Below are 25,745 nucleotides of genomic sequence, written 5' to 3'. Positions count from 1 at the left end.
GCCTCCGCGGAATGGAGAGCGCTCTCGGTCGGGTCTGGCGTCCGTCTCCTTTCCTGGAGGCCAGTGCTCTGTCCTCCTTCTTGCTTCGGAAGGTCGCTCACCTAGCGTCCTGCATACCCAGTGCCTATGGCCAGTTCCGCCCACACCCGGTGCTAAGGGACCGTACAACACCCAGCGACCAGAATGCCTGGCATCGTGCAGCTCAATAGGTACCGGGTGAGACCCAAGCAAGCTCTCCCTGCTCTCGGGCCACCCTGCGCACCGCACAATGCTGACCCTGCAACTCCGCCCGGCCAGGCCGCCCCCCCACCCGGTGCAGCTCAGCGAACGCGGGAAGACCGCAACCAAGGACTGCGCGGGAAGCAGCCCTGCGCTGGGGCCCCGCCCCTGCCCAGACCACACCCTCCCAGCCACGCCCACACCCTCCCACCCACCCCAGGACGACGTGAGGCGCGTGCGCGTGGTGGGCCTTGCCGCGTTGCCGTAGCTACTGGAGACGCGCTCCGCGGGGCAGACAAGGCGCGCTTCCGGGGGGGCGGGGGTACGGTAGCCGGAAGTGCGTGGCCGCCGGGGCCATGGCGGCGCTCGGCGTCGTCTGCATGCTGCTGGCAGTGGGATTCTGGCGGCCGGTCTCGGCTTCAGGAGAGGAGTTCTGGCCTGGCCAGTCGGCGGCGGACATCCTGTCGGGGGCGGCGTCCCGCAGACGGTAAGCGTGTCCACGCCATGCCGGGCCGGGCATCTGGGACAGGGTCAGCAGTAGGGCGGGGGCAGCGGGGCCGGGGCTGCGCACGCAGACTGTATTAAGTGAAGCTTGTTTGGCGAAGGTCGCCCTGGCCTTGATAAGGGTCTGAGCTGGCCGTCTGCTTCCGAGAGATCTCTACCAGGAGGTCCAGGAGCGTAGGTGGAGCCCGGCTTTGGTCACGCTGGCTGACCCACGGCCGGCTCCGGCGTCCTCTTCCGAGGCCCATCTTGAGCGCCAGCGGTAGGACAGAAGTTACTGTCGTCTTCCTCCGCGGCTGGTATTTCCCAAACTAGAGTAACCCAGGAGCGGTCCGGTTCAAGCATAGCCAGTGACGGGTGTGCGTGAAGCCTGCCTGGGATTGAATCTTGCTTTGGCCAGGGCCTAAAGTTTTAGAACCTACATCGTTATTTGACTTTCTCAAGTGTCATTAACGTACTGGGGAGTTCTTCCACCGGCCAGCCAGGCCTGTGATACCACAGTGGACTTAATGCAAAGACACCTGGAGCACCCAGGTACGGCCAGACTCAAAATAGATTTCCAAAACTTAAAAACATTACTACCGTCCTCTTCACTCTTTTAATTGTGAAGATGCTCATTCTTCATTTAAGATAATCTTTGTTAACATAATGAGAGTGTTGTTCTTTTCGAGTGAATGAATGGATACTTCTAGCCTTAGCTTCCACACAGGAACTGTCAATAGGTCTAATTCGTAAACCAGACCTGTCCAACCTGTGCCCATTGGCCACACACATCTCAGGATAGCTGTGAATGCAGCCCACCATATTTATTGATGACAACATCACGCCTCATTGTCAGAGGTTCGTCATCCCTGAATAAACAACAGCCCTTTGTGGGTCTCAGTAATTGTTCAGAGGATGAAGGGGTCTTTGGACAAGACAGCCTGGAAATGGCAACTGCGGTACTGACTCTCAGGCTTGGCCTCCGAGGTTCCACTGACATTGAGAATTGTCAGTGCTTGTCTGCTGTTTGCACTGGTGAGATCTGCAGGTCATTGTCACACAGCAACTACCGTCTCTGCAAGCTGGGAATGGGTGCTCTGTGAAGGGCCCTCACAACTCAGAGCCTGTGTCTTGCTCCCTGCTCAGGTATCTTCTGTATGATGTCAACCCCCCAGAAGGCTTCAATCTCCGCAGGGATGTCTATATCCGAGTTGCATCCTTGCTGAAGACACTGCTGAAGACTGAGGAGTGGGTGCTTGTCCTGCCCCCATGGGGCCGTCTGTACCACTGGCAAAGCCCTGACATCCATCAGGTCCGGATTCCCTGGTCCGAGTTTTTTGATCTTCCGAGTCTCAATAAAAACATCCCCGTCATTGAGTATGAGCAGTTCATTGCAGGTGAGGCCGGGCATCAAGCTGGGAGGCTTTTCTGATGTAGACGTCCGGCGGCATCCTGGCCCAGTCTGGCTAGCACTTTCCACATAGCCCTGCTGTAGCGCTTGTTTCCATGGTTTCTCCGGGGAAGCGGGCCTGAAGAGCCATGGCAGGCGTGGTCAGAGTGTTGATTTGAAAGCAGCGGAAAGGCCATCTTACCTGAGATGCACACCTGCGTGGGTTGCGCCACGCTGGTGAGGGGTCTGTGAAGAGGCCTGTTGCTTGGCTTCCCCCTGCTTCCACTTGGTGAGAGGCATCAAGCTTTCCTGGGTACAGAGGTGTTTAGAGTTGACTGTGGCTTTGGTGGGAAGACAGATCCTTTCTTCTGCTGTGCCGGCTGGTACCAGTGGTGTACATCAATCAGATCCTTACTCCTCCATGACCTCTGCCCCCTGCTCAGAACTGCTGCCTCAGGATGTATTTCCAGGACGTGGTTCTCTCCCCAGATCTCATCACTATCGAAGTGTTCTGCATTGTAGTCAGTCCTGGGAACATGGGAGCGCAAGCAGTATTTTTCCTTTTTCATTCAGGCCTGAAGATGCAGAGTCAGTAAATGCATGCTTAGACTATACCCTTTCTTAGCCCAGCTCCCAAACTTGTTTGTGGGTCCTGGAAAACAAGAGCTGGGATTGGCTTTTTAGGGTGCCAGACTCACCTAAGATAGCCTGACCTTTGCCTGAGCCTCAGTCTCGAGTGCCCGGAGAAGCTGCCCATGCCTCTCTGTGGGGCAAGGGCAGTGATTTCTCACTGTGGGAAAGGTATAGACAGGACCCCTGCTGTTTAGAATGGCATCTGGAGGCACAGGGCTGATTCTCCTTGCTGCCACCGTCCTTCCGTCCCTCCAGCTGGACTAGGCCTGGGGAAGCCCACAGAAGATGGTACCTGTGCCATGGGTACGGGACTACCGGGATAAAGCTGTGCTGGGCCCAGCCCAGCGCTGGATGCATGATTGGTGTGGGGGAGCTGCTCATCTTGGGCCCCAGGTCCATCAGCCATATGCAGGCCTCATGCAGTGTGAATCTGAAGACATAGCGATTGATTTTTTGCCACTTGCCATAACTGGGGTCGTCTTCCAGACACATTCTTCTTGGTACTTTGGGTATGGCTGGTGGTTCTGGCGGTGGTAACCAGTAAGGAGAACACAAACCTTCCTGGGACTCCTCTTGCTGGGGGTTAATGGTGAAGTACATGGGGTGATAGGACATGCTGGGGGTCTTGAGGCTGGGAACAAGTTTTGGAGGGGAACTTACCAGCCGGGTCAACGTACGCTGGGGTAACAGACCAAGGCAGCAACAGGAGAAGGTGAACTTGGCCTGCTCCAGTGTGTTAGGGGACAGTGGGGAAAAGCAGGTGACAGAGAGGCCAAAGAGACCTCAGTGCGCCCCCTTCTGTCCCCCCAGGCTACATGCTCACGCCATTGATTCCTTCGCTCTCTGCTTTGGAAGCTTTCCCAAGGCTCTATGGACTAAGGAGGCCTTAGCTAAGTCACGAAAGCCGTCCGTGTGTGGTGCACAGCTGTACGTGCAGCTGTGGTCCCTGTCGTGTGGCACGTCCTCTGGGGTCTCTTTCAGAGTCCGGCGGGCCCTTTATCGACCAGGTGTATGTCCTGCAAGGTTACGCCGAGGGCTGGAAGGAGGGCACCTGGGAAGAGAAGGTGGACGAGCGACCCTGCATCGACCCTCTGCTCTATTCACAGGACAAGCATGAGTATTACAGGTAGCGCCGTGGTCCGGGCCTCACAGGGTTCACAGAGACTGTCCCGAGGGCCCGCCCCCGAGCCCTGGTCCATTCTGGTGTAGCTCACCTCCTAGGGTTTTTTGTGGTCTGGGGGTTGAACCTCGGGTCCTGTGCATGCTAAGCAGGCCCTCCACCATTTGAGCTACATCTCTCCAGTTCTTCTCACTGTGTATCTCAGGGCGGCCTCTGACTTCAAATCTTCCTGTATTAGCCTCCGAAACTCTGAGCGAATAGTCATGCACCATGCCCCAGTTCCCCTCCCCTTTTATGTACACTTGAGCTTGGCATGGGAATGGTGGTCTTAGCCCCAAAGTCCTGGCTGTCACCTAGCACCCTCCATGTGCGATGTACGAGAGTCCTCTTGGAAGAAGAGTTATTTGGAGAACATGGCTGTCTGGCTGAGCCATGGCTTCTGTTACCACCTTCTCCACTGCCCATCTCCTGTCAATGACTGGGGAATGTTGAGTTCTGTGGGTTTTCTCATAGTTCTTACAAGAGCCTGGTTGTCCCTAGTGCTAGCCTGCGAGCCGCAGAGCGATGGGGTGGTATCAGCAGGACTGTGCTTCTGCGTCTGCACGCCCCTCATCTGTTCCTGGGGGAGAGCACGCAGGCTGACAGACGGGCTGGGCTCTCTTTTCCAGAGGCTGGTTTTGGGGCTATGAGGAAACGCGGGGTCTGAATGTCTCCTGCCTGTCGGTCCAGGGCTCAGCTTCCATCGTAGCGCCTGTGCTTTTAAAGAACACGTCTGCTCGGTAAGTTCCCCGGGCACTCCACTGTGACGGCTTCGTGAGTCACCATCCCGATGCCTCCCCAAGCCCCTCCCTGCACTCCAGCAGTCTGTGGGGTGCCCACCTCCACAGCCGTGGGACTAGGCTGCAGGAGACTGTGTGTGCTGGAAGAAGAACCCTAGAGAATTCGAATCCAGCCCAGGGTTGTCTGCTGTGCTCCGGCTCCGTGGGTGTGCACTCTCCCGAACCCCTTGCTCAGTAAAGCCACTTTACTCTTAGACTGTCATCCACCTCCTGGGCCCTGAGTGGCAGCTGTGGACACAGTTGGAGGCAGGACACACTCGTGGCTTCCCTTTGCATTCCTCTTTGGGGAGCCATGAGGATCCTAGGCTGGCTGGGAGTGTGTACGGGGGTGTGTGTGTGAAATGGTGATGGTGTGTCCTGTCCGGTGGAGGTCGCACGAACAGTTGCAGGGATCTGGGCGGGCCTTGGCTGGAAGGTGGCGTCTTCAGGGCTTGAGCACAGGGGCTTTGGAAGTAGTGCCTCGTGCTGTCTTAGTCCTTTCTCTCCTGAGGGTTGGGGGTCGTAAAGCACACCCTGTTTCTGGAATCAGGAGGTTGCAGTAGGTGAGGGCAGCTGCTCCTCCTCCCCTTGGAAACAGGCATAAGGAAGGGGTCCACCCAGGAATGGGGGACGGGCGGGCATGAGTCTGTGAGGAAGTGCCTGAGTGCCACGTCCCAGGAACGTGCTGCAGGCATCCTTGAGTCTCAAGCCCTGCCTGTCCCTTCAGTTCCCTCAGTGTCTCCAGCAGCTAGCTGTGAGCATCGTGCTAGTCAGGGCACTCGAGGCCACACTCCTCCTGTCAGGCTCCGTGTCTCCTCCAAGGCTTCTGGAGCCTTTGGCCATGATTCTGTCCACAGAGTCCACTTGCTTAGCCTTGGCCTGCTCAGAGCAGCCAGCCGCAGTGGGCCTGGACACTGCAGCCTCCCTGCCGCCGCCGAGCATGTCGTGACTGGCTCTGGTCCCATACAGAAGCAGATGCTCCCCCGATGTGGTGGAGGGAGGGACCTGGCCCTCGTTTCATGCCTGGTGGGGTTCAGCATTAACGCTGTCTCATCTCAAGACCAGGCCTTATGTATCCCAGTGCCTGGATTTACAAACAAAACCCAACAGCCTGTTCCTGTGAGGTGCATGATGTTAGGGTCAGTTTCTCCTCTCCTGTTGAGGGGCTAGAATGGAGCTGAGTCCAGAGAGAGACTGAGAATAGACGGCTGTGATTCAGGAGCAGTGGGAGGGGTGCCGTGTGGGCAGAGGAGGTGAGACTGCCGCCCACTGCAGTACCAGAACACCCAACTCCAGGTGGGTCGATGACCTCCTGGGCAGGAGAGCTGTAAGCTGTCACAGCACAGCCCCAGGATCTTGGGGTGGGGATAGCTGCGAAGCGAGGTATGGAAAACACTAGCCAATTAAATTACTAGAAAATCTAGAAGTCCGACCAGTGTCCATTGAAAACTGAGGAGATGGACTACAGAGAAGGCGAGGCAGCAGCATATTTGATCAGGATGAGACTGTCCACACTGACCCTGAATCAGCAGGGCCTGGCGGGAAGCCCACAGGTGTTGCTGGAGGACTTCTCTCCAGCTTTCACCAAACCCCGCAGTCCCACAATCCACTTATAAAATAATCACTCAGACACTTACATCACTTATAAACTGTATGGCCATGGCAGGCTTTTTGTTAACTGTTCTTTTATCTTAAATTAATCCATTTTTATAAATCTATACCTTGCCACGTGGCTGGTGGCTTACTGGCGTCTTTACAAGTTGTTTGTCCTGGTGGTGGCTGTAATGTCTCCTCTCCGCCTTTCGCTTCCCAGAATTTTCCTCTCTCCTTGTCTCACCTCCTTTCTGTCTGGCAACCTACTTCCTGCCTGGTCACTGGCCATCAGTGTTTTATTTATAGAGAGCGATATCCACAGCATCTTCCCCTTTTCTTCTTTTTTTAAAAAGGAAGGTTTTAACTTTAACATGGTAAAATTACATATAACAAAACAATTATTGAGCAAGAATTGTAGTTACAATATTAAAGAAGATGTCCTATTTATCTTATATTTGTGAGTTTAAGGTTTTATATCTAACTTATCTTTTATCTTAACTGAGGAAATTACAACTATCTAGTTTTTAACCACATCAAAGACCTGAGAAGGAACATAATGGTACCTGAGAAATGGTATATGGATGTAAGCAACTTTTGGGAATCTTGTAAAAGTAGACCAAGACAGCTGGCAGCCTGGACAGTCACCTAATGTTTTTTAGCATTGTTGGTGCATTCAAATTGGCTACAGGCCTAGAGTATCTGACAGACCATTTTTAGAAGCAGGAATTTTGAGAGACCATCTTACCCTGTCTTGGCAGAGTACAGTGGTTGCTTTCCTTGTGTCCCGTTTGTCCAGAAAGGACAGCATTATATTTGTACTGTCAGCCATCAAGGCAAGGGCAGTTTTTTGTCCAGTAGGCCATTTTGTGCCAAAAAGACAAATTTCTAAATGGAAATGTCTTAGAAGCCTAACATTTTTTCGGCATCAATTGGTGCAGCCAGGAGCAATTGTGTCTCACGTCAACAGAATTTTAAGTTATTTAAATGCCATATTCTCTAGGTCTATGAAGTGTTTGAAGATTACCTATCTATCTGAAATATATCTATGTATACCTAGAAGACTTAACTAACATGGCTACAAATATGATTATCATAGATGACTAATTATTAATCTATTTTTAATTATCTATTACAATTTTAAATGAGTTACATAAACATAATACCTCAAACAAGAATAGAAATATATATATACAGTACAACAAAATTAACTTCAAGTTTGTATCAATAAACTAAAATTTATACCAATGTAAAACATTTTAAACATAAACTAAAATCTATACCAATGTAAAACATTTTAAACAAGTTGTTCTTTAAAAGTAGGTTGATTAATCTATCCTTTTATCTTATCATCTCTATATCCTCCTATTTATCTATATCATATCCCCTTTTCTTTTTTAGAAAGAGATCATATTTATAATCAACCTGTTTTAAATAAAAATATTGGTTTTTTTCTGTCCCACACCAGAGGGCTCTTTTGATTTGGGACATAAGAATCTCTTAACCATTTTTTTTTTTTTAAATATGTCTGGGTTTAGAGGGGGAGTGAGCCAATTCCACCTCTAAAGCCAGCTTGGTATATTTGGGAATTTGGGCGTAGCATCTCTTACTACTTTTTGTTGGAGGGGGGCGCATTTTTATGGGGACGTAAAATTTTAGGCCTATGGGGTAGTCCATGAGGCTGTATTGTGTGAACCAGTTACCTTGAAACCACTCTGGATGTTGGATCATCTGGGCCATGGTGTCATCGGAGATCTTTTAGGGGGGTCTTGGCTGGTCAAACCTGATGTATTTTAATCTGGAACAAATCCATAGCCTCTGGCTTTCTGTGGAAACAAAAGCAGAACCTCTTTTTTAAAGTAACATATCTTTATATCTAAATTTTGAAGTCAAGGTACTTTTAAAATATACATTTTGGCATAACTGAACAGCTTTTGTAATCAAATGTTTTTTTTCAGTTACGAATATCAAAGAGAACATAATCTAGATTTTTTGTGTGGTAGCCATCTTTATGTGGCTTATTTTTTTATATTACCTTGAGCCTATTGTTTTAAACTTTAGCCTTTTAAGCCTGAAATGGCACTGGCACTGTGGCTGTTGGCTCCGCCCACTTTAGCTTTTCAACATGGCGGTGGTATGTTTTTTGCCAGCTCTGGGAGCCATCAACTCTCAGAAATAGTGGATCTATGTTTCTATTAAGGCAGCGTGTAGCCCAGAAATCTCTTTTTGTTTTGTACTAGTAAAGACTAAATCTACCACACAGCTTAATGTGTCACTTGTAGAGGCCTCATTCCCGCCATATTGTTGGTCGAGTGTACAAGCCAGGAACCCGTCATAGTAGCTAGTAGCTCAAACACACATGTTGTCGCTAACTTGAAAGAGACAACTAGGAACGGTTTTTAGCTCCGTTTTAGAATCTTTTTATTTAGGTTTTAGGTGGAAACTCTTACCCCACGTTGGGCACCATTTGTTGTTGGAGGGCTTCTCTCCAGCTTTCACCAAACCCAGCAGTCCCACAATCCACGTATAAAATAATCACTCAGACACTTACATCACTTATAAACTGTATGGCCATGGCAGGCTTTTTGTTAACTGTTCTTTTATCTTAAATTAACCCATTTTTATAAATCCATACCTTGCCACGTGGCTGGTGGCTTACCGGCGTCTTTACAAGTTGTTTGTCCTGGTGGTGGCTGTAATGTCTCCTCTCCGCCTTTCGCTTCCCAGAATTTTCCTCTCTCCTTGTCTCACCTCCTTTCTGTCTGGCAACCTACTTCCTGCCTGGTCACTGGCCATCAGTGTTTTATTTATATAGAGCAATATCCACAGCACACAGGAAATGAGCACAGGCAGCTTTGGGCAGAACAGGTATGCCCCGCCCCCAGGTCCCCACCACAGGGTGGCAGGTAGCTGACCAGCACTGTCCCGGGCAGGAGAATCAGCTCACACTGCTGAGGGCTTGACTTAAGCTTATAGATCACAGATCTGTGGCTCAGCAAAGCCATCTATCCAGCCTCTTCAGTAACACTGTCCGTCTGTCCTCACACCTGCCAGAGGCCTCGGGGCGACCCCAAGCCAACACCCTTCAGTGACGGACAGCTTAAGGGATGTGCTCAAGCCCAAACACTGCCCCTTTATGCTGCTCGTTCAGCAGCAAAGTATCATCAGGCTGTGAGACATTAGGCTCCATGTGTGCGGGACTCAGTGCCAGGCATGGGCCAGGAGGTAGGCAGGAATGTATGTTGGGCAGTGATGCTAACCAGGCCTCTTGGGAAGTCCTTGAGGATGTAGGGGGCCAGTGTCCTTTTGACCAGTTTGCCTAACTATACACGTATCGCTGTCTATTTTGTGATCAAAAGACAGGGCCATTTGGAAGTCAGAGGCAGCCACCCACTTTCCCATTTCCCCTTAGGAATGCCCTTCCACCGAACTCCTCTTGGAATGTGTGGCTGCGTCTTAAACACAGGTGGATGCCATCTAGGCATTCTCCACGTGGCTGCTTGTCCATGCCCTCACTTAGCTGAGCATCTTGGGCACTGTTAGGACTCATGGCCATCCCCACAGTTTTAGCCTCAGCACCAATCGAAGTGAGTTCATGGAACCCGCCCGTCTTGGTCTGAGCTGCTACAGACTGGAGCATTTTTGTAGAGAATCCTTTGTGCACACATTGAGGAAATAGAAATGTAGGGTTGTGCCCAGGACTGAAATGGCTGTGGTGGGTGCACTTTTCATGGGGGTCATCTGAGCCGTTGGTATAAAGCTGGTGCCCATGCAAAGCCCCAGACTCTATGACATGGGGGAGTAAGGAGAAAGAGTCTATTGTCTGCTTGCTTGTTTCTGACTGGGAATCTTTTGAAATGTTAGTCTGCAAAGCCCCAAGTTTAAATATTTTACCCTTATTTTCTCTGTAAAATTGATGTTTTTGCGCACAGGTAAATTTCCACGGCCTATTGTGGAAAGGCTTCTGGGTTTCTGCTCCACCCTGTGTCATCTCAGTGTCCTTAAGTCCTCGGGGTCCCAGTGTGCGTTTCAGTTTCCACGTTCCCCTTACAGCTGAAATCTGTGGTGATAGGAAAGGCTTTGGTGACAGGCTCACTTCCTCAGTCCCTGGTCCTGTCGGGGAGGATGGTAGTGTGAGCTTGAGACATGGAGACCCCCAGGGGTGGCCCTCTTCCTTTGTAACAGGAGTGAGCATGTTCTTGTGCCTTGTGGAACCCACGGCCACGTGCCTTGCTCTCCTGTGTGATAGGTGACAGATCCTTGGCACACCCACCGGACTCTGGCAGTGTGTTCTTTTAGTGCTAATGTCCTCTTCCCCCTACTCACAGCTCTGCAAGGACTTGCTGGATGCTCCCATTTAGGGTCCCCAACAGACTTTCACTGTTGGGGCCCAAGGCTTTCCCATTCTTGGAAAGTGCAAATATAAACATTTTTAATTCTTAGATGGTTGAAATCTTTCGTTTTTTCCCCTTATTTAAATGCAGGTCTGTGATGTTGGACCGAGCTGAAAACCTGCTTCATGATCACTATGGAGGCAGAGAGTACTGGGATGTGAGTACCTCACAGTGACCTCTGCATGTGTTCATGTTTTGAAAACTTCACATTCGACGGCAACTTTGACCCTTGCTGACTGAAACCCTGGGCTGTGTGACCATGGCTGTGAAACAGGGAGCGGTCTGACTCAAGCTGTGGTACTGAGTGACTCAGCGATGCTCTGCCGAGCCACGCTCCGTGCCGTAAACATGGCGGTCTTGCCGTGGGTGGCATGCAGCCCGTGCCTTGTCCTCTCTGCACCCGTGGGTGGCTACACCCATGACATTTCCCCTTTGGATTGGGAAAGGGGACACTTGGTGCAGTGAGTCCCAACACCACGAACCATTTCTGCATGGAGGGGACCCTGGCTGACCCACGCCGGTGTCGGGCCGGGGACAGGAACCCCGCTGCTAAAGCATTTGGCTGGCAACAGAGACCCAGTCATCCAGTTTGGTTCAGTTTAGGAAAAGTGAAGCCTGAATCAGGCAGAAGCCAGGAGCTGGGCAGACACGGAGGTGATGAGACTGCCTGGCTTTGCTGGCCAGGAGCAGATGGTGCAGGCCAGCCTTGCAGCCTAGACAGGCCCTGCTCTGGGCTGCCTGGGGAGGGGGCCCCTCCCTGAAGTGGCCCTCCATGGGCCTGTCCCCATCTCTGGGTGACACCACTGCTGCCTGAGTGCTCAGGGGTTAACCAGAGGCCCTGCGGTTGGCACAGAAGGACCCAGCCAGGAGGGCTGCGGAGCCTTGTCAGTGGCAGCCTGCGGGAGGGAGGGGCCGGCGCTAGATAGTGAAGTTGTGACTGCTCCTTCATCCGAAGGCCCCGTGACACTCAGCTCAGCCCTGTTCGTGCAGACCCGGCGCAGCATGGTATTTGCAAAGCACTTGCGGGCTGTGGGAGACGAGTTCAGGAGCCAGCACCTCAACTCCACCGATGCCGCCGATAAGATGGTCCCGGAGGAAGACTGGACCCGGATGAAGGTAGCTGTGCTGCTCTTGGCCAGAAGGAACTAGGGATGGGCTCAGCTCTTAGGCTAGCATGTCTGTCCTCTGGCTATTTTATTCCAGACGTGAGTGACATCCACTATCTGACCTTCAGGAGAGCTGCGGGGCAAGCTCCTCTGAGTCCTTGTCTTGATGCAGAGTTATGGACAGGACTTATACAGATTTCTCTTTATTGAAGTGGGAACATTATTGTTAACAGAAAATAGTATATATATATAAAGTCTGCAGATTCTGCCCAGCATGGTGGCACATGCCTATGACCCCAGTCTTCAGAGGTGGAAGCAGGAAGGCTGTGGGCTCCAGGCCAGCCTGGGCTAAGTAGAGAAACCTTGTCTCAAAAATAAAAAATATTTAAAAAAAAGGAAAAGAAGGAAGGGGGGGTGCACCTTAAGCAGAAGTAGGCATTGAAAGATGAGTCGTCAGCATTTTCTGTGGCCTCCACACAGCAGAAAGGAAGCAGGCCAGCATGCCCGTCCCAGAGCTCCTGTAGTTGGTTGTTTTTGCTCTCTTGGCACTTTTGGGGGGACCCGCCACCCAGCTCCCAAATAAATCACACACCGAGGCTTATTCTTAATTATAAATGCCCGGCCTTAGCTTGGCTTATCTGTAGCCAGTTTCTCTTAACTTTAAATGATCCCATTTATCTTTTTGCCCCTGGGCGTTTTCCTTTTCTTACTTCTGTATATCTTACTTTCACTCTTACTCCGTGGCTGGCGGTGTGGGTGGCTGGGTGGCTGGCCCCTAGCGTCCTCTTCTCCTTGTTTTCTTGTTCCTTCTTCTTTTCTTGTTCCTAGATCCTCATCTTCTAGATTTCTCCTTTTATTCTCTCTGCCTGCCAGCCCCACCTATCCTTTCTCCTGCCTCACTATTGACCGTTCAGCGCTTTATTAGACCATCAGGTGTTTTAGACAGGCAAAGTAACACAGCTTCACAGAGTTCAACAAATGCAACATAAAAGAATGCGACACATCTTTGCATCATTAGAAAAATGTTCCACAGCACAAACAAACGTAACACGTCTTAAAATAATAGTCTACAACAAGCTTCTTCAGTCCGTTGGTCCTGTGTTGTTCTTTCCCCTCAAAGCTGCGTTTCCTGTGTCATCTTTCCTTCCACTGGCATGGTTGGCACCCCCTCTGTGTCGTCAGTGGATGCCAGGACTCCACCGTACCTGTTTGGCCTGTGGGTGGTCTGCACTTAGGTGGTCTTGCCTAGAAGAAAGTATTAAATAGCTTTTTTTCCCCCATTTTTTTCCTGGTGGTTCATTTATGGTTTTTATTTCACTCAGATAAAGCATTTGTGATGATTGATTCCTTTGTGGTCTTACCGGGACATCCATTTCCCCCAGGAGATTCTGTGTGAGACTCAGGCTGGAGGGATGCTTTCGAGGACATGTTTATCCCTCTGCTTCCCAGGACACCTGGGTGAGCTCTCCTCATCTTTTCCCCACATCCCTGCCTTTTGTAGGTCAAACTGGGCTCGGCGCTCGGCGGCCCCTACCTCGGAGTCCACCTGAGAAGAAAGGACTTCATCTGGGGCCACAGGGAGGACGTGCCCAGCCTGGAGGGTGCCGTGAAGAAGATCCGCAGCCTCATGAAGACTCACCAGCTGGACAAGGTGTTCGTGGCCACAGATGCCATCAGGAAGGGTAGGCAGTTCTAAGCCTGTGCTTTGCTAGGCCTCTTACCGCCAGTTAGATGCTGGGCAGGTGTAGGCATTCGTGATGACCCTCCACAGTGCACCTCTTCACTCTGGGGGGTCAGCAGCCTCTCTTTTGCCTCGCAGAGCAGGAAGAACTGAGGAAGCTACTTCCAGAAATGGTGAGGTTTGAGCCCACTTGGGAGGAGCTGGAGCTGTACAAGGATGGAGGCGTGGCCATCATCGATCAGTGGATCTGCGCTCATGCCAGGTGCCTGTCCAGCTTGCCCGGGGGCTCTCGCTCCTTTCAGGGGTTCCTGTTGCCCCTGTACTCAGCAGTTGAGCAGTGGCTGTGGCCGTCCATCTTCTCCGGCCCCCTTTTGATTCATTACTCTAAACTGTACCAGCCAGCCCAGTGTCTCCTTGGCTCCTATGAACAGTGGGTGTGGACCCTTCAGGTCTTTCCTGCACACATTCTCCATGGAGTGTACCCAGACCCCTTCTGCTCCTGTCTGCCCGAGGGATGTACCCTGCCCAGGCTGCTGCTTGGCCTTCTTGGCATGTTTGTGCTGCTGAAGCCACCCAGAGCTGCCTGCAGCCAAAGGCCTCTGTCTCAGCGCTCTGGGAGACCATGAGGGCTGCTGGCCCTGCCGCCCTCCTCTGTACGTCAGCTGCAGGCCCCTCCGGGTGGGCTCAGATTCGAATGCCCCGAGGAGAAGGAGAATCGAGGCAGAATGTGTGCCTTTGCTTGTGGCTCCAGATGCGGAGGTGCTCGGAGCGGGCACACTTAGCGCAGGAAGGCTAGTGTGTGCCCATCTTGCCCTGCCGCTTTTCCCTCCGTGACCGCTGCTTTTCTGCCGTTTGCTGGCCTCTGCGGTTCCCGCTGACACCGCCCCAGCACCAGGGGTAGGCAGGTGAGGGCCTCGTTCTTGATCTCGGTGGACTGGCTGCTCTCCGCTTGCAGGCACGGCTTGTGCAGTGTGCATGACGGGAGCCAGGCCGTTCTGTCTCTTCCTGTCAATGCTCTCTGAGGAGGCTCTGAGCTTGCCCTTTCTCTCTGTCTGGGGTGCTTCCCAGGATCCACTAGACACGAGCTGTGTCTCAGGAATGACTGCAGTTCCCAGCTCAGAAGGCACTTCATACAGCTGATGGTCATCAGCGCAGCGCACCCCATACTTGCCTCCACAGGTGGGGTGCACCTAAGGCCCCAGAGTTCCAGGATAGTCATGTAATGTAGCACTCCAGAACTTCTCTTGGATCAGTTGGTCACCATCCGAGGACCAGGGTACAGGAGTCAGGGCTGGCGGCATCTCTCTGTCACCCCAGGAATCTGGGGGACCCTGGAAAAGGGGCTCCCTTAGCTATAACAGCGTGTATGTAGCTAGTCCTTGCCACGGCCAGCGTGTCAGGATGGACGCAGAGCCCTTGGTGTTGTGTAGCAAGGTGGAGGTCTCTGTCTGTAGTAGAGAGACACACGGGTGTCTGCAAGGCAGAGTGGGTGCTGAAGCATGGGACGACCCATGCAGGTGCGTGCGTGCGTGCATGCATGTGTGTGACTGATAAATCCATTGCTGGTCCCAGGTAACCTGTCATTACTCTACAGGTTTTTTTTTCTTTCTTTTTTTTAATTAATTAATTAATTTATATATATATATATATATATATAATTTTACAATACCATTCAGTTCTACATATCAGCCATGGTTTCCCCTATTTCTCCCCCCTCCCACCCCCTCCCCCTTACCCCCAGCCTACCCTCCATTCCCACCTCCTCCAGGACAAGTCCTCCCCTGAGGACTGCGATCAACCTGGTAGACTCAGTCCAGGCAGGTCCAGTCCTTCCTCCAGACTGAGCCAAGTTCCCTGCATAAGCTCCAGGTTTCAAACAGCCAACTCATGCAATGAGCACAGGACTTGGTCCCACTGCCTAGTTGCCTCCCAAACTGATCAAGCCAATCAACTGTCACACCTATTCAGAGGGCCTGATCCAGCTGGGGGCCCCTCAGCATTTGGTTCATAGTTCATGTGTTTCCATTCATTTGGCTATTTTTTTTCAATAATTGAGTAAAACTGAAATTTATTATAAGCCACAGTCGTCCTAGGGACCTCCGTGCTATATATATAGCCTCTATGGTTCTATGGGTTGTGGTCTGATTGTTCTTTATTTTATATCTAGAATCCACCTATGAGTGAGTACATGCCATGACTGTCTTTCTGGGTTTGGGTTACCTCACTCAGGATGATTTTTTCTAGTTCCATCCATTTGCCTGCAAATTTCATGCTTTCATTGTTTTTCTCTGCTGAGTAGTACTCCATTGTGTATATGTACCACATTTTTTTCATCCATTCTTCCGTTGATGGGTATCTAGGTTGTTTCCAGGTTCTGGCTATTAGAAATAGTGCTGCTATGAACATGGCTGAGCATGTATCTTTATGGTATGTATCAGCATTCTTTGGGTATATGCCCAAGAGTGGGATGGCTGGGTCTTGAGGTAGTTCGATTCCTAATTTTCTGAGAAACCGCCATACTGATTTCCACAGTGGTTGTACAAGTTTACATTCCCACCAACAGTGGAGGAGTGTTCCCTTTGCTCCACATCCTCTCCAACATTGACTGTCATTGGTGTTTTTGATCGTAGCCATTCTAACAGGTGTAAGGTGGTATCTCAGAGTCGTTTTGATTTGCATTTCTCTGATGATTAAGGATGTTGAGCATTTCTTTAAATGTCTTTCAGCCATTTGTAGTTCTTGTTTTGTGAATTCTCTGTTTAGCTCTTTAGCCCATTTTTTAATTGGACTGTTCAGTACTTTGATGTCTAGTTTCTTGAGTTCTTTATATACTGTGGAGATCAATCCTCTGTCAGATGTGGGGTTGGTGAAGATCTTTTCCCATTCTGTTGGCTGTCTTTTTGTCTTATTGACTGTCTTTTGCCCTGCAAAAGCTTCTCAGTTTTGAGAGGTCCCATTTATTAATTGTTGTGCTCAGGGTCTGTGCTGTTGGTGTTTTATTTAGGAAATGGTCTCCGGTGCCAATGCGTTCAAGAGTGCTTCCTATTTTCTTTTCTATTAAGTTTAGTGTAACTGGATTTATGTTTAGGTCTTTGAATCACTTGGACTTGAGTTTTGTGCATGGTGACAGATATGGATCTATTTGTAATCTTTTACATATTGACATCCAGTTATGCCAGCACCATTTGTTGAAGATACTTTCTTTTTTCCATTGTATAGTTTGGCTCCTTTGTCAAAAACCAGGTGTTCATATGTGCATGGATTAATGTCAGGGTCTTCAATTCGATTCCATTGGTCCATATGTCGGTTTTTATACCAGTACCAAGCTGTTTTTATTACTATAGCTCTATAGTAGAGTTTGAGGTCAGGGATGGTGATGCCTCCAAGGGTTGCTTTATCGTATAGGATTCTTTTAGCTATCCTGGGTCTTTTGTTTTTCCATATAAAGTTGAGTATTTTTCTTTCCAAGTCTGTGAAGAATTGTGTTGGAATTTTGATGGGGATTGTATTGAATCTGTAGATTGCTTTTGGTAAGATTGCCATTTTTACTATGTTAATCCTACCTATCCATGAGCATGGGAGATCCTTCCATTTTCTGATATCTTCTTCAATTTCTTTCTTTAGAGATTTAAAGTTCTTATCAAAAAGGTCCTTCACTTGTTTAGTTAGTGTTATCCCAAGGTATTTTATATTATTTGTGGCTATTGTAAAGGGTGATGTTTCTCTGCCTTCTTTCTCAGCCCTTTTATCATTTGTGTATAGGAGGGCTACTGATTTTTTTGAGTTGATCTTGTATCCTGCCACTTTACTGAAGGAGTTTATCAGCTGTAGGAGTTCCCTGGTAGAGTTTTTGGGGTCACTTATGTATACTATCATATCATCACTCTGCAGGTTTTTTATTGGCACCTCAGTCTCCACATTTTCTTTTCGGATTCATGAAGAGAGAGAGATTTTGGGGTTGGACCCCAAGACAACGTACAACCGGTTTTGTGGAGACCAGGAGAAAGCATGTGAGCAGCCCACACACTGGAAGATTGCATACTGAGCCCACCTCTCCTCCACCTGCCAGGCACTCGGTCACAGGGTCCCAGAGGAGGCCTCCACTTGGGTGGCAACACACCTAAAGCCGTGTTCCTTTGTGTTCACGGGACGACATCTACCTGTGTAGGCTCCGCCCCCTTCAGGGTTCACAATTGTGTCTTCTTTCAGGACTTGAGACCCACGTCCCCATCACAGATGTCACATGTGTGCTAGTCCAGAAATGTGAGGGACATTTGTCAGCCCTGACAGGCCCTTCAGCCACATCCTGAGCAAGTTGAGGATGGCCAGTGAGTGGCGGCACCCTCGGGTGTGGATGCTGGCTCCTGAGATGGTGGTATAACTGTCTACTGAGGTTGACTCACACATGCCCAGTGTGAGCAGATGCCAGGTTTTGCCTCACCCTCCATCTGCCTGGTGCCCCAGCTCATTTCCTCCTGCAGTGGACGGCTTGGGCACTGTTCTCACCAGCACGCTGGGACCTTGAGGACAGCCCTTGAGTGCTAGGGACTTCCTCGCCTCACATGGGTCCCCGCTCGTTGCACTCAGACTTGAGAAGTGACAGAAATGACCTTCGGAAGGCCACATCTGAGACACACACTGCTTTATAAAACCCCTTCCTAGGCCTCATGCCTTGCCACAGGAGGCGGGGTCAGCACAGCCTTGACCAGGGCACCCTCGGGTCCTCGACCTGTACTCATCAGTACACCCCGTCCCCCAGTGCTGTGCACTGAGAGCCCCCCACACCTGCTGCCCAGGTCTCCTTCCCAAGCACCGAGGTAGACCCTGAGCACAGACAAGGTCTTGTGGCTCACTCAGCTCACCAAGTAGAATCACGTATTTATTCTTTTCCATTTGTACATCCAAATGTATTAATAAAATACTTTTTCAAGAAAGCTATAATCACAGAAATGATGCTCTTTAAGTACTTTGCTCCCTTAGGTCAGGAGCTGCGCCATGTAGACGACTGTGCCTTTTGGGAGAATGAGGGCCCACCCACCTGGCAGCGTGCAGTTAGACCCTTGTTGATCTGCAGAAGACAAACTAGCCAGGTGTGGCAGGACAGAGCAGAGTGCCCTGGTACCTGGGGTTTGGATGTGGCCATGGGGACCTTGTCACTGTCCACCACAACCTGGTTCTCTTTGTTGGACTGTTTGATAGGACTCTTGGGGTAAAGCATTCTCCAACTATAGAAAGTCTGGAGATCCCATCTTCTGGACTCCAAGGAGATGGCAGTACAGCCTTTGTGGGCTTCCTGCTGTCCAAAGGGGTGGCTAGCCCTCCTGGGGTCTTCATGGTCTTCCTGCTGTCTAAATGGGTGGCTAGCTCATCTGCTGGAAACAGAGGCAGCAGCAGCAAGGAACATCTGGTACCAGGACAGAGCCTCCTGCTCCACAGTGACAGCCAGTGACCAGAACCTAGGGGAACAAGCTGGGGCAATGGAGTGATGTGCTGGGCCAGGTCATCTGAGGAGGGTGGTGTAAGGACTGGGTACCATGTGTCAAGGACATGCCATGTAGCTCTGACAGAGAGCAACTAAGAGGGTCTGCATGGCCTGCATGAAACACGGCTGTATCCGTTGATTTAAGCAAAAAACAATGGAATTGGCCTCTCTCTGAGCCAGGGGACATGGCAGCATCTCTGGGCAGAGCTGGGTAGCCTGGAGGTCTTGAAGCAATCTACTGGTCGCCGGACTGGTTGCTGTGGCAGTGGTCACAGGAGTATTGGTGAGCCTGCAGCTCAATTCCATACAAAGGTAGGTTGTAGTTCACCCAGAACTGGAACGGCTCTAAATGAGCACATTCAACCAAAGACCCGGCAGCCGACTGCCCAGGAGAAGCCAGGCCTCAGCTGGGAGCTGATGGGGTCATTTAGGTCAGTGCTTTTTACTGGGGTAGGGGATGCTCACAATTGCTACTCAGGCATGAACTACAGCGGCTGCTCGTGCCAGGGTACATGCCACAGCCCCTTCTGCCCCTTCTGTCACACTGCCATGGTGCCCCCTTTGCCAGGGATTTCTTAACGGGAGCCTGACCCCCACACTGGTACAGATGACACCCACGAGGCAGGCGTGGCTGGTGTCCTCGTCACCATCATCACAAGGGCTGGACACACAGACATGTCCTGCTGGGCACCAGTCTGCGCTCAGCCCTCATGTTTTATGCAGCTTGCGGTGTGTATTTTGCAGTGAACCAGCTATGAGCTTACAGCTCGCCTATCGCCCAGTCTTCCCTGCCCTCACATGTAGGAAGATGAACACAGCAGCCACACTGGCCTGAGCTGTCACCTGAATCAGTCTGGTTAGGGGGTCCTTTGTGGCCTCTGAGTCTGTACTGTGTCTGGAAGCCTTTGCCCTAAGATGCCTGTCATCTGGCCGTCTCCAGGCACTGACCATATATGGGCATTTGATGGCCCAGGCTCTGCCATCTCAAAGTTCACTGCCAGGAGGGAAAATAAGGGTCCTAGTACACCGTATCCCACACGCAGCAGGGAGGCAAGGCTTCCCACCCCGAATAAACAGGGCAATGCTGAGGATGAGGTGGACCTTGGAGGCTGAGTTCTATTTATAAGTCACAAGCTGGGAGGAAGGCCAGTGGTCAGAAAGAACAACAGGACCATATGGTCTTTGGTGCCACCTGTAGCCACACTTGGGGTCTGCCCAGAACAGCAGGACACTGTAGAACAACGGAGGTACCCACAATGCACCGGTACCATCCAAGCAGGCATCACAGCATAAACCAGCCCACTTGGGGTCTCGGTGCAGAGACCATGCAGATGACAAGTGGCCATCCCTGGTGAAACCACAGGGCCATTTGTTCCGAGGCAGCAGCTAATTGGGACACCCGAGGCTATAAATCAGACACACCACTGCCCAGAGCATCTGGGACTGAGACTCCACAGCCTCTGAGGAGTTGTGCTCATCCATTTTGAGCAGAGGTTTATTTAGCTCACAGCTTTGGAAATGTCACTGTGCCAGCTCCATGGGGTCTCACCTTGGCTGCAATGGCTCATGGGAGCTAGCCATGCCAAAGTGAATAGGAAGATCATGCCAACACACAGAGGCTGGGAGCTGGGTGGGACTGAGCTTTGACTCTTAGGACCCTCTCGGAGGGTGACAGAGGCTCCCCCAGGACCACCTAACCTTTCTGTGAACAGCACTGAGACCAGAGGACCCCCCAGCTGGACCTAAGTCTAAATATCCCACCACTTCCCCTGACACTGCCAACTTCACAGGAAAGGGCACCGGGAGTGAGCGCATGCCCAGCCTCAGCAAGAGCTAAACGTCACACTGTCCTCAGATCCACACCAGACAGCAAGCCAAGCCCTCCACAGAACCCCTGCCCTCGTGGTTCCAGAAGGAGACACTTCAAGACCTCAGGGGCTGTGTCCACCTTCTACTTGGGTCCTCCATTCCCCATCAGGGGCTTATGTAGGGATCCTTGCTGCCCTGCTTTTAAAGGAGGACTTGGCAGGGAAGGGACACAGTATACTCAGTCACAGAACCAAGATAAGTTCCAGAACAACAGGAAACCAACAGGGACTCTGGAGGGACAGACACACGTGACAGATGACAGATACAAGCCTCAAACAAAAATTACACCTGGAACTGGAACTCCAGGATCATGGACTGCAGTACCATCCCCTCAACGCAGTCCTTGGCTTGTAGCTGGCGTCTTCTCACTATCCCCACAGAGCCATCCCTTAGTCCAGCCTCCTTCATGAGGATATAGTCGTGTTGGATTTGGTTTGCCCTGGTGACCTCAGTTTACCTTAGTCACCTCTGTAACAGCCCCATTTCCAAACAGAACCATGCTCAGATGTACTAGGGGTTAGGGCCAAGTTCAGTAGTCGAGTCTGAAAAACCACGGAGCCCCGATCCCTCACATTGCCTGCACGTCACTCCTGACTCCAGAAGTCAGGGCTGACCCCAGATAGCTTACAGAGCCAGCTTGCCCTAGAGAACAGAGTAGCCAGTCCCCTGGACCTTGAACCTGCATGATAAGGAGAGTCACAGGTCATGTACGACTAGTCTGTGATAGGATATGTACCCAAGTGGAACAAAGAGATGTTTCTGAGACCTGCTGTCCAGGGCTGGGCTGGACAGCTAGGGCCGCTGCTCTTCCTCCCTGTCTACCCTCTGTGGGGTCCACTGGGAGGGCAGGGGCCTGTGGGGAAGGCTGAACAGGCACGACCCTGGCAGGACTGGAGCCCGCTGCTCTCCAGAAGTAAGCCAAGGCAGTCTGAATTCAGTGACCTGGTTGCTAGCGTCAGGGAGACGTGGAGGGAGACAACGGGCAGGAAACACATTTGGGGACCGTATTGAATCACACCTTGGCTGGTTCCAGTGCCGTCTGTCTCTGCTGTGCCGGCCATTACTCCTTGCCGCCACATCAGCTAACTAATGGAGGCTGGAGGCTGCAATAAATGGCCTGTGACAAATTCAACCCCTGGCTCTAAGGAAAGGCCTTTTCAGGACAAGGAAGGGCTCACGTATCTTGTAGATGGCCGCCCTCCTGCTCCACAGAGGGCAGGGCAGCAGGACACATGGCACCATCAGCTCTCCCCACCTCAAAAGGAACACAAGAGCCCTGCAAACCCTCGGGGTCTGGGGGCAGCAGCACCTCCAATCCGTCTCTTCTAGAACATGCACCTGCCTGCTCTTTTATTATTATGTTTTTTATTATTTGGGAATCTAACGTCATGTGCCCTAACGGCACTTACCTCCTAATCTTCCCATGTCTGCCCCCTTCCTCTGTGACCCCCCCCCAAAAAAAACCCACAAGTCCATTTTGTGTTGTCCATATATTCACTGGAGCATGGTCAAATTCCTAGTGGCTAGCCCCACAAGGGAGGATGAGTCTTTCTCCACCTACGTCCACGCCAGAAGCCATCAGCTGAGGAAAGCCGTTTGGTGGACAGAGCTGGACAGGCTGGCTGTGCGGAAGAAAAGTCTGCACTGGGGTGCTGTGGCCCAGTGAGGGGTAGCGCCAGCTCTCCTGTGAGGGATGGGGTTAGCTCTCCTGCACCCACGGACATGAACTTGGCTTCAGGTGGCAGTCCCGACCACAGGCATCTGCCTGGGTAACATGGGCCGCAGACATTGACAAGGCCCTTGGCTATATCAGGACCACTGACCCACTCATGGTCCTCAGTGGCTGCATGGACCATGAGCCTCAACATGGTCTCAGGTGGTTACACATGTCACTCACATCAGCATGGCTCCCCAAGGAAGAAAAGCCTGAGGACATCACCCAGGGCATCGGGTAGCAATACAGACGACATATGTCCATATGGATCACAGGCTCCATCGAGGATGGGGCCGGCAGCATGGACCACTAACACCAACATGGCTTCTGACAGTATCACAGACCATGGTGGTCTTTCAAGGGGGTCCAATCTAGAAAGAGAACCTTTCCTCATCTCAGGCCTCTATCATTGCCCAGAGGATCCCAAGGTCCTGTGTCTGCATAAGGTCCTGGCTGTTGTCCACCATCCTTACTGGGCGGTGACAGCATGTAAACCCAGCCCTCTCCCTCCCCCGTCAGTCTCCAGTTTCTCCTTTCTCCCTAACACAACACTCCTCTCTGCTTTTCCCCCCACCTCTCCAGCACGTATTTGTTCATTTTTAGTGGCGCCTGCCTGCCCTGAGCTGCGGGGCCAGGGTGGCGCTTTGGTGGCTTCACAGCAGCCTGGGGCCACAGGGACCCACCTGTCCTTGAGAAAGGCAAGTAGGTGTGTAGAGGAAGCCCCAAACAAGGCCACGGACCTTCAGAAAAAGTCACCCACATCCATCCTGTTGGAGTGGCAGCTCCGGGATGGGGTAGGAGGGGGGCTGTACCACCCTCTCTGACCCTCCATGGCCTCAGGGAATGGCTAAGATGAACAAAAACACCCAGGTGGCTTTAGTGCCTTAGCAGAGGGTGATGAGGTTGAGAGAGACAGAGGTCTGGTGGAGACGCAGGCCAGGGCTGGGGAGTCGCTGATGCTTCTGTCATCGGGTCCGGGGCTGTGGAAGGTCCAGTCCAGGGACACAGCGGGGATCTCTAACCAAGTCCCCAGGGGCACACAGCTACAGATCCAGACAGCTAAAAAGAGCGAGCCAGGCCACGTGTCCTGTGTCTTGGACACAGAGTAGGAAATGAACTTCAAAGGGTCTGGAAGTTCCAGTGACTAAACTGTAGAGATGGGGATGCCATGGAGCTGGGGCTCCCCACAGAGACCTCCATACCTGGGAACCCCCAGGAGGGCCATTTGGAAACCATTTTGGACACAAGGCTGTGCTGGGAGGGCCCGAAGGGTTCCCTGTAGCAGGGACTATGGACAAAAGGCTCCGCAAACAGGCAGGGCAGGTCCCTCATAGGATCCTGGGCTTCACGAGTCCCAGAAGAGTGGCAGCGGACAAAGTCAGCCTGGGTGTGGCAGGGCTCTAGGGGACAGTGAATGGGGGAAACTTGGGGCACAGAAAAGGGACAGGGTACTTGGGTGTGAACCCCACCTCTGGGCCGAGGGACAAAAAGAGAGAGACTTGCTTGCAACCCCCCTCCTCTGGTGCTAGGGAGGCACTCTGCCACTGAACTAAACCCCCTCTGGGAGAACTTCCAACCACAGGGCATTTTGAAGTAGAATAAAAAATGCTCCCAGCTGCCCCTCCTCCCCAAATCAATAAATTCCCAAGTGGACTGCCTCAGGTCATGGCAGAAAAAAAAAAAAAAAAAAACAAAAACAAAAACCCACAAATCCTGTGGAGGAATCCACTCTCATATGCCTTGCAGAATCCACTTTTGTGAACCCAATTCCATCCAGATCAGGGGGCCGCATGTATGGGAATCAGTAGAACGGCACGGTGCAGACCCACACCCACAGCACTGCAGAAAGTCAGCAATCGTAACAGACCTAGGGGACCTTGATGGCCATGTCTACAGAAGTAACAGAGGGTACTGCAGCAGGCACCCCCAGAACGGAAAATCTAATGGGGCAGGAGCAATTCAAATAACCAAACAGAAAATTCAGCATCTAAGGATAGCTGGTGAGCTGAGGATGCCACAGGGCACATCCCAGAAAGCCAAAGACGGAGAGGCAAGAGAGGCCAGAGCACGCAGGCCGATGCTATCTAATGGACACTCGAGAGAGGACAGACTGTAGGAAAGTTCTGTTCAAGAGATGTTGGGCGGAAACTTTCTAGACATTACTCTTCATGTCCAGAAGGCTGAGGAATCCCAAGAGGTGAGATGTGACTCAACCCTGGAGGGCTGCAGGGAAGTAAGCTGGGGGACCAAAGGTGACCAGAGCCACAGAGAAGCAGACCAGCGACTTCCTGATACCACAGGGCAGGGGCCAGAGCATGGATTTGTCTCCAGCCCATTCTACCACAGGGCAGTGACCGTCAGCCTGGCTTTGTGTCTCCAGCCTCACACCATCCTTCATGGATAACAGCAGAGAGATTCCTCTAGACACGGAACCCACAAGATGTTTCCCAGGAACAGACCTGATGGACGTAGGGTGCAGGATAATCACCCTATGGTGAAAAGGGCAGGGCTGAGCAGTGAATGGCACAGCACCCAGCTGCGAGCTTCCTCGTCCACTCCACACTCATCTGTTTCCCGTGTGAAAATGGAAACCTTTTAACTTGCCCAAGGTGTCTCAGGCGGTGGTTTTAATTGAACTTTTTGTTTTCTTCCTCTTCTTTTTTTGAGAAAGAGTATTGCTATGTAGTCACGACTGGCCTGGTCTGGAACCCTGGAACTCCCTATGTAGACCAGGCAGGCTGACCTCAAACTCACAGAACTCCACCTCTCTCTGCCTCCCGAGTGCAGGGATTAAAGATGTTTGCCAGCATGCCTGGCTAGCTGATGAACTGTTGATGGTCTAAAAGTCTTGATTGCTTTGGAACTACCTACAGCACAACCCCGTGCTTGAAGGTTGCTTTAGAGATCATTAGTTTTTGGAAAAGCATAGTAAAAATCATTAAAGATGTAAATGTCCCGTGACCCAGCGATCCTGTCCCTGGGACTTCAGCCTGGCTTGTACGCTAACTAAAAAATTATACAGGGTATTACCACTGCTCCTAATTGTCCACCATAACCAGATGGTAAGACCCTATTGCTGAAGACACCACTCATCTCGGATGCAGGGCATAGAGAGATCAACCTCTACTGATTGGCTATGAGGCCTGCTCCGCAGGAGAGATGTCATGCCTGGTTCTGGGTCAAAAGCCCGTGACTAGAGAGATCCTATGTTCTGGAGGAAAATCTCTTATTGCTATGTTAATCACT

General features: G+C 51.4%; 1 protein-coding gene across 1 annotated transcript; it reads left to right on the top strand.

The window, feature by feature from the left end:
• Positions 1-533: 533 nt before the first annotated feature.
• Pofut2 (protein O-fucosyltransferase 2) lies at positions 534-18,380 on the top strand. The gene is made up of 9 exons (XM_028874304.2): positions 534-706; positions 1,849-2,099; positions 3,707-3,851; positions 4,514-4,624; positions 10,738-10,804; positions 11,638-11,763; positions 13,255-13,435; positions 13,573-13,696; positions 17,326-18,380. The coding sequence occupies exons 1-9, from the start codon at positions 576-578 to the stop codon at positions 17,477-17,479; spliced, it is 1,290 nt and encodes a 429-aa protein (XP_028730137.1). The 5' UTR covers positions 534-575; the 3' UTR covers positions 17,480-18,380.
• The last annotated feature ends 7,365 nt before the right edge of the window (positions 18,381-25,745 follow it).

This window comes from Peromyscus leucopus, chromosome 16_21 (assembly GCF_004664715.2).
Source record: "Peromyscus leucopus breed LL Stock chromosome 16_21, UCI_PerLeu_2.1, whole genome shotgun sequence".
Classification (NCBI taxonomy): Eukaryota; Metazoa; Chordata; class Mammalia; order Rodentia; family Cricetidae; genus Peromyscus; species Peromyscus leucopus.
Note: the sequence above shows the minus strand (reverse complement) of the source record. Positions and strands in the feature narration are given on the sequence as shown.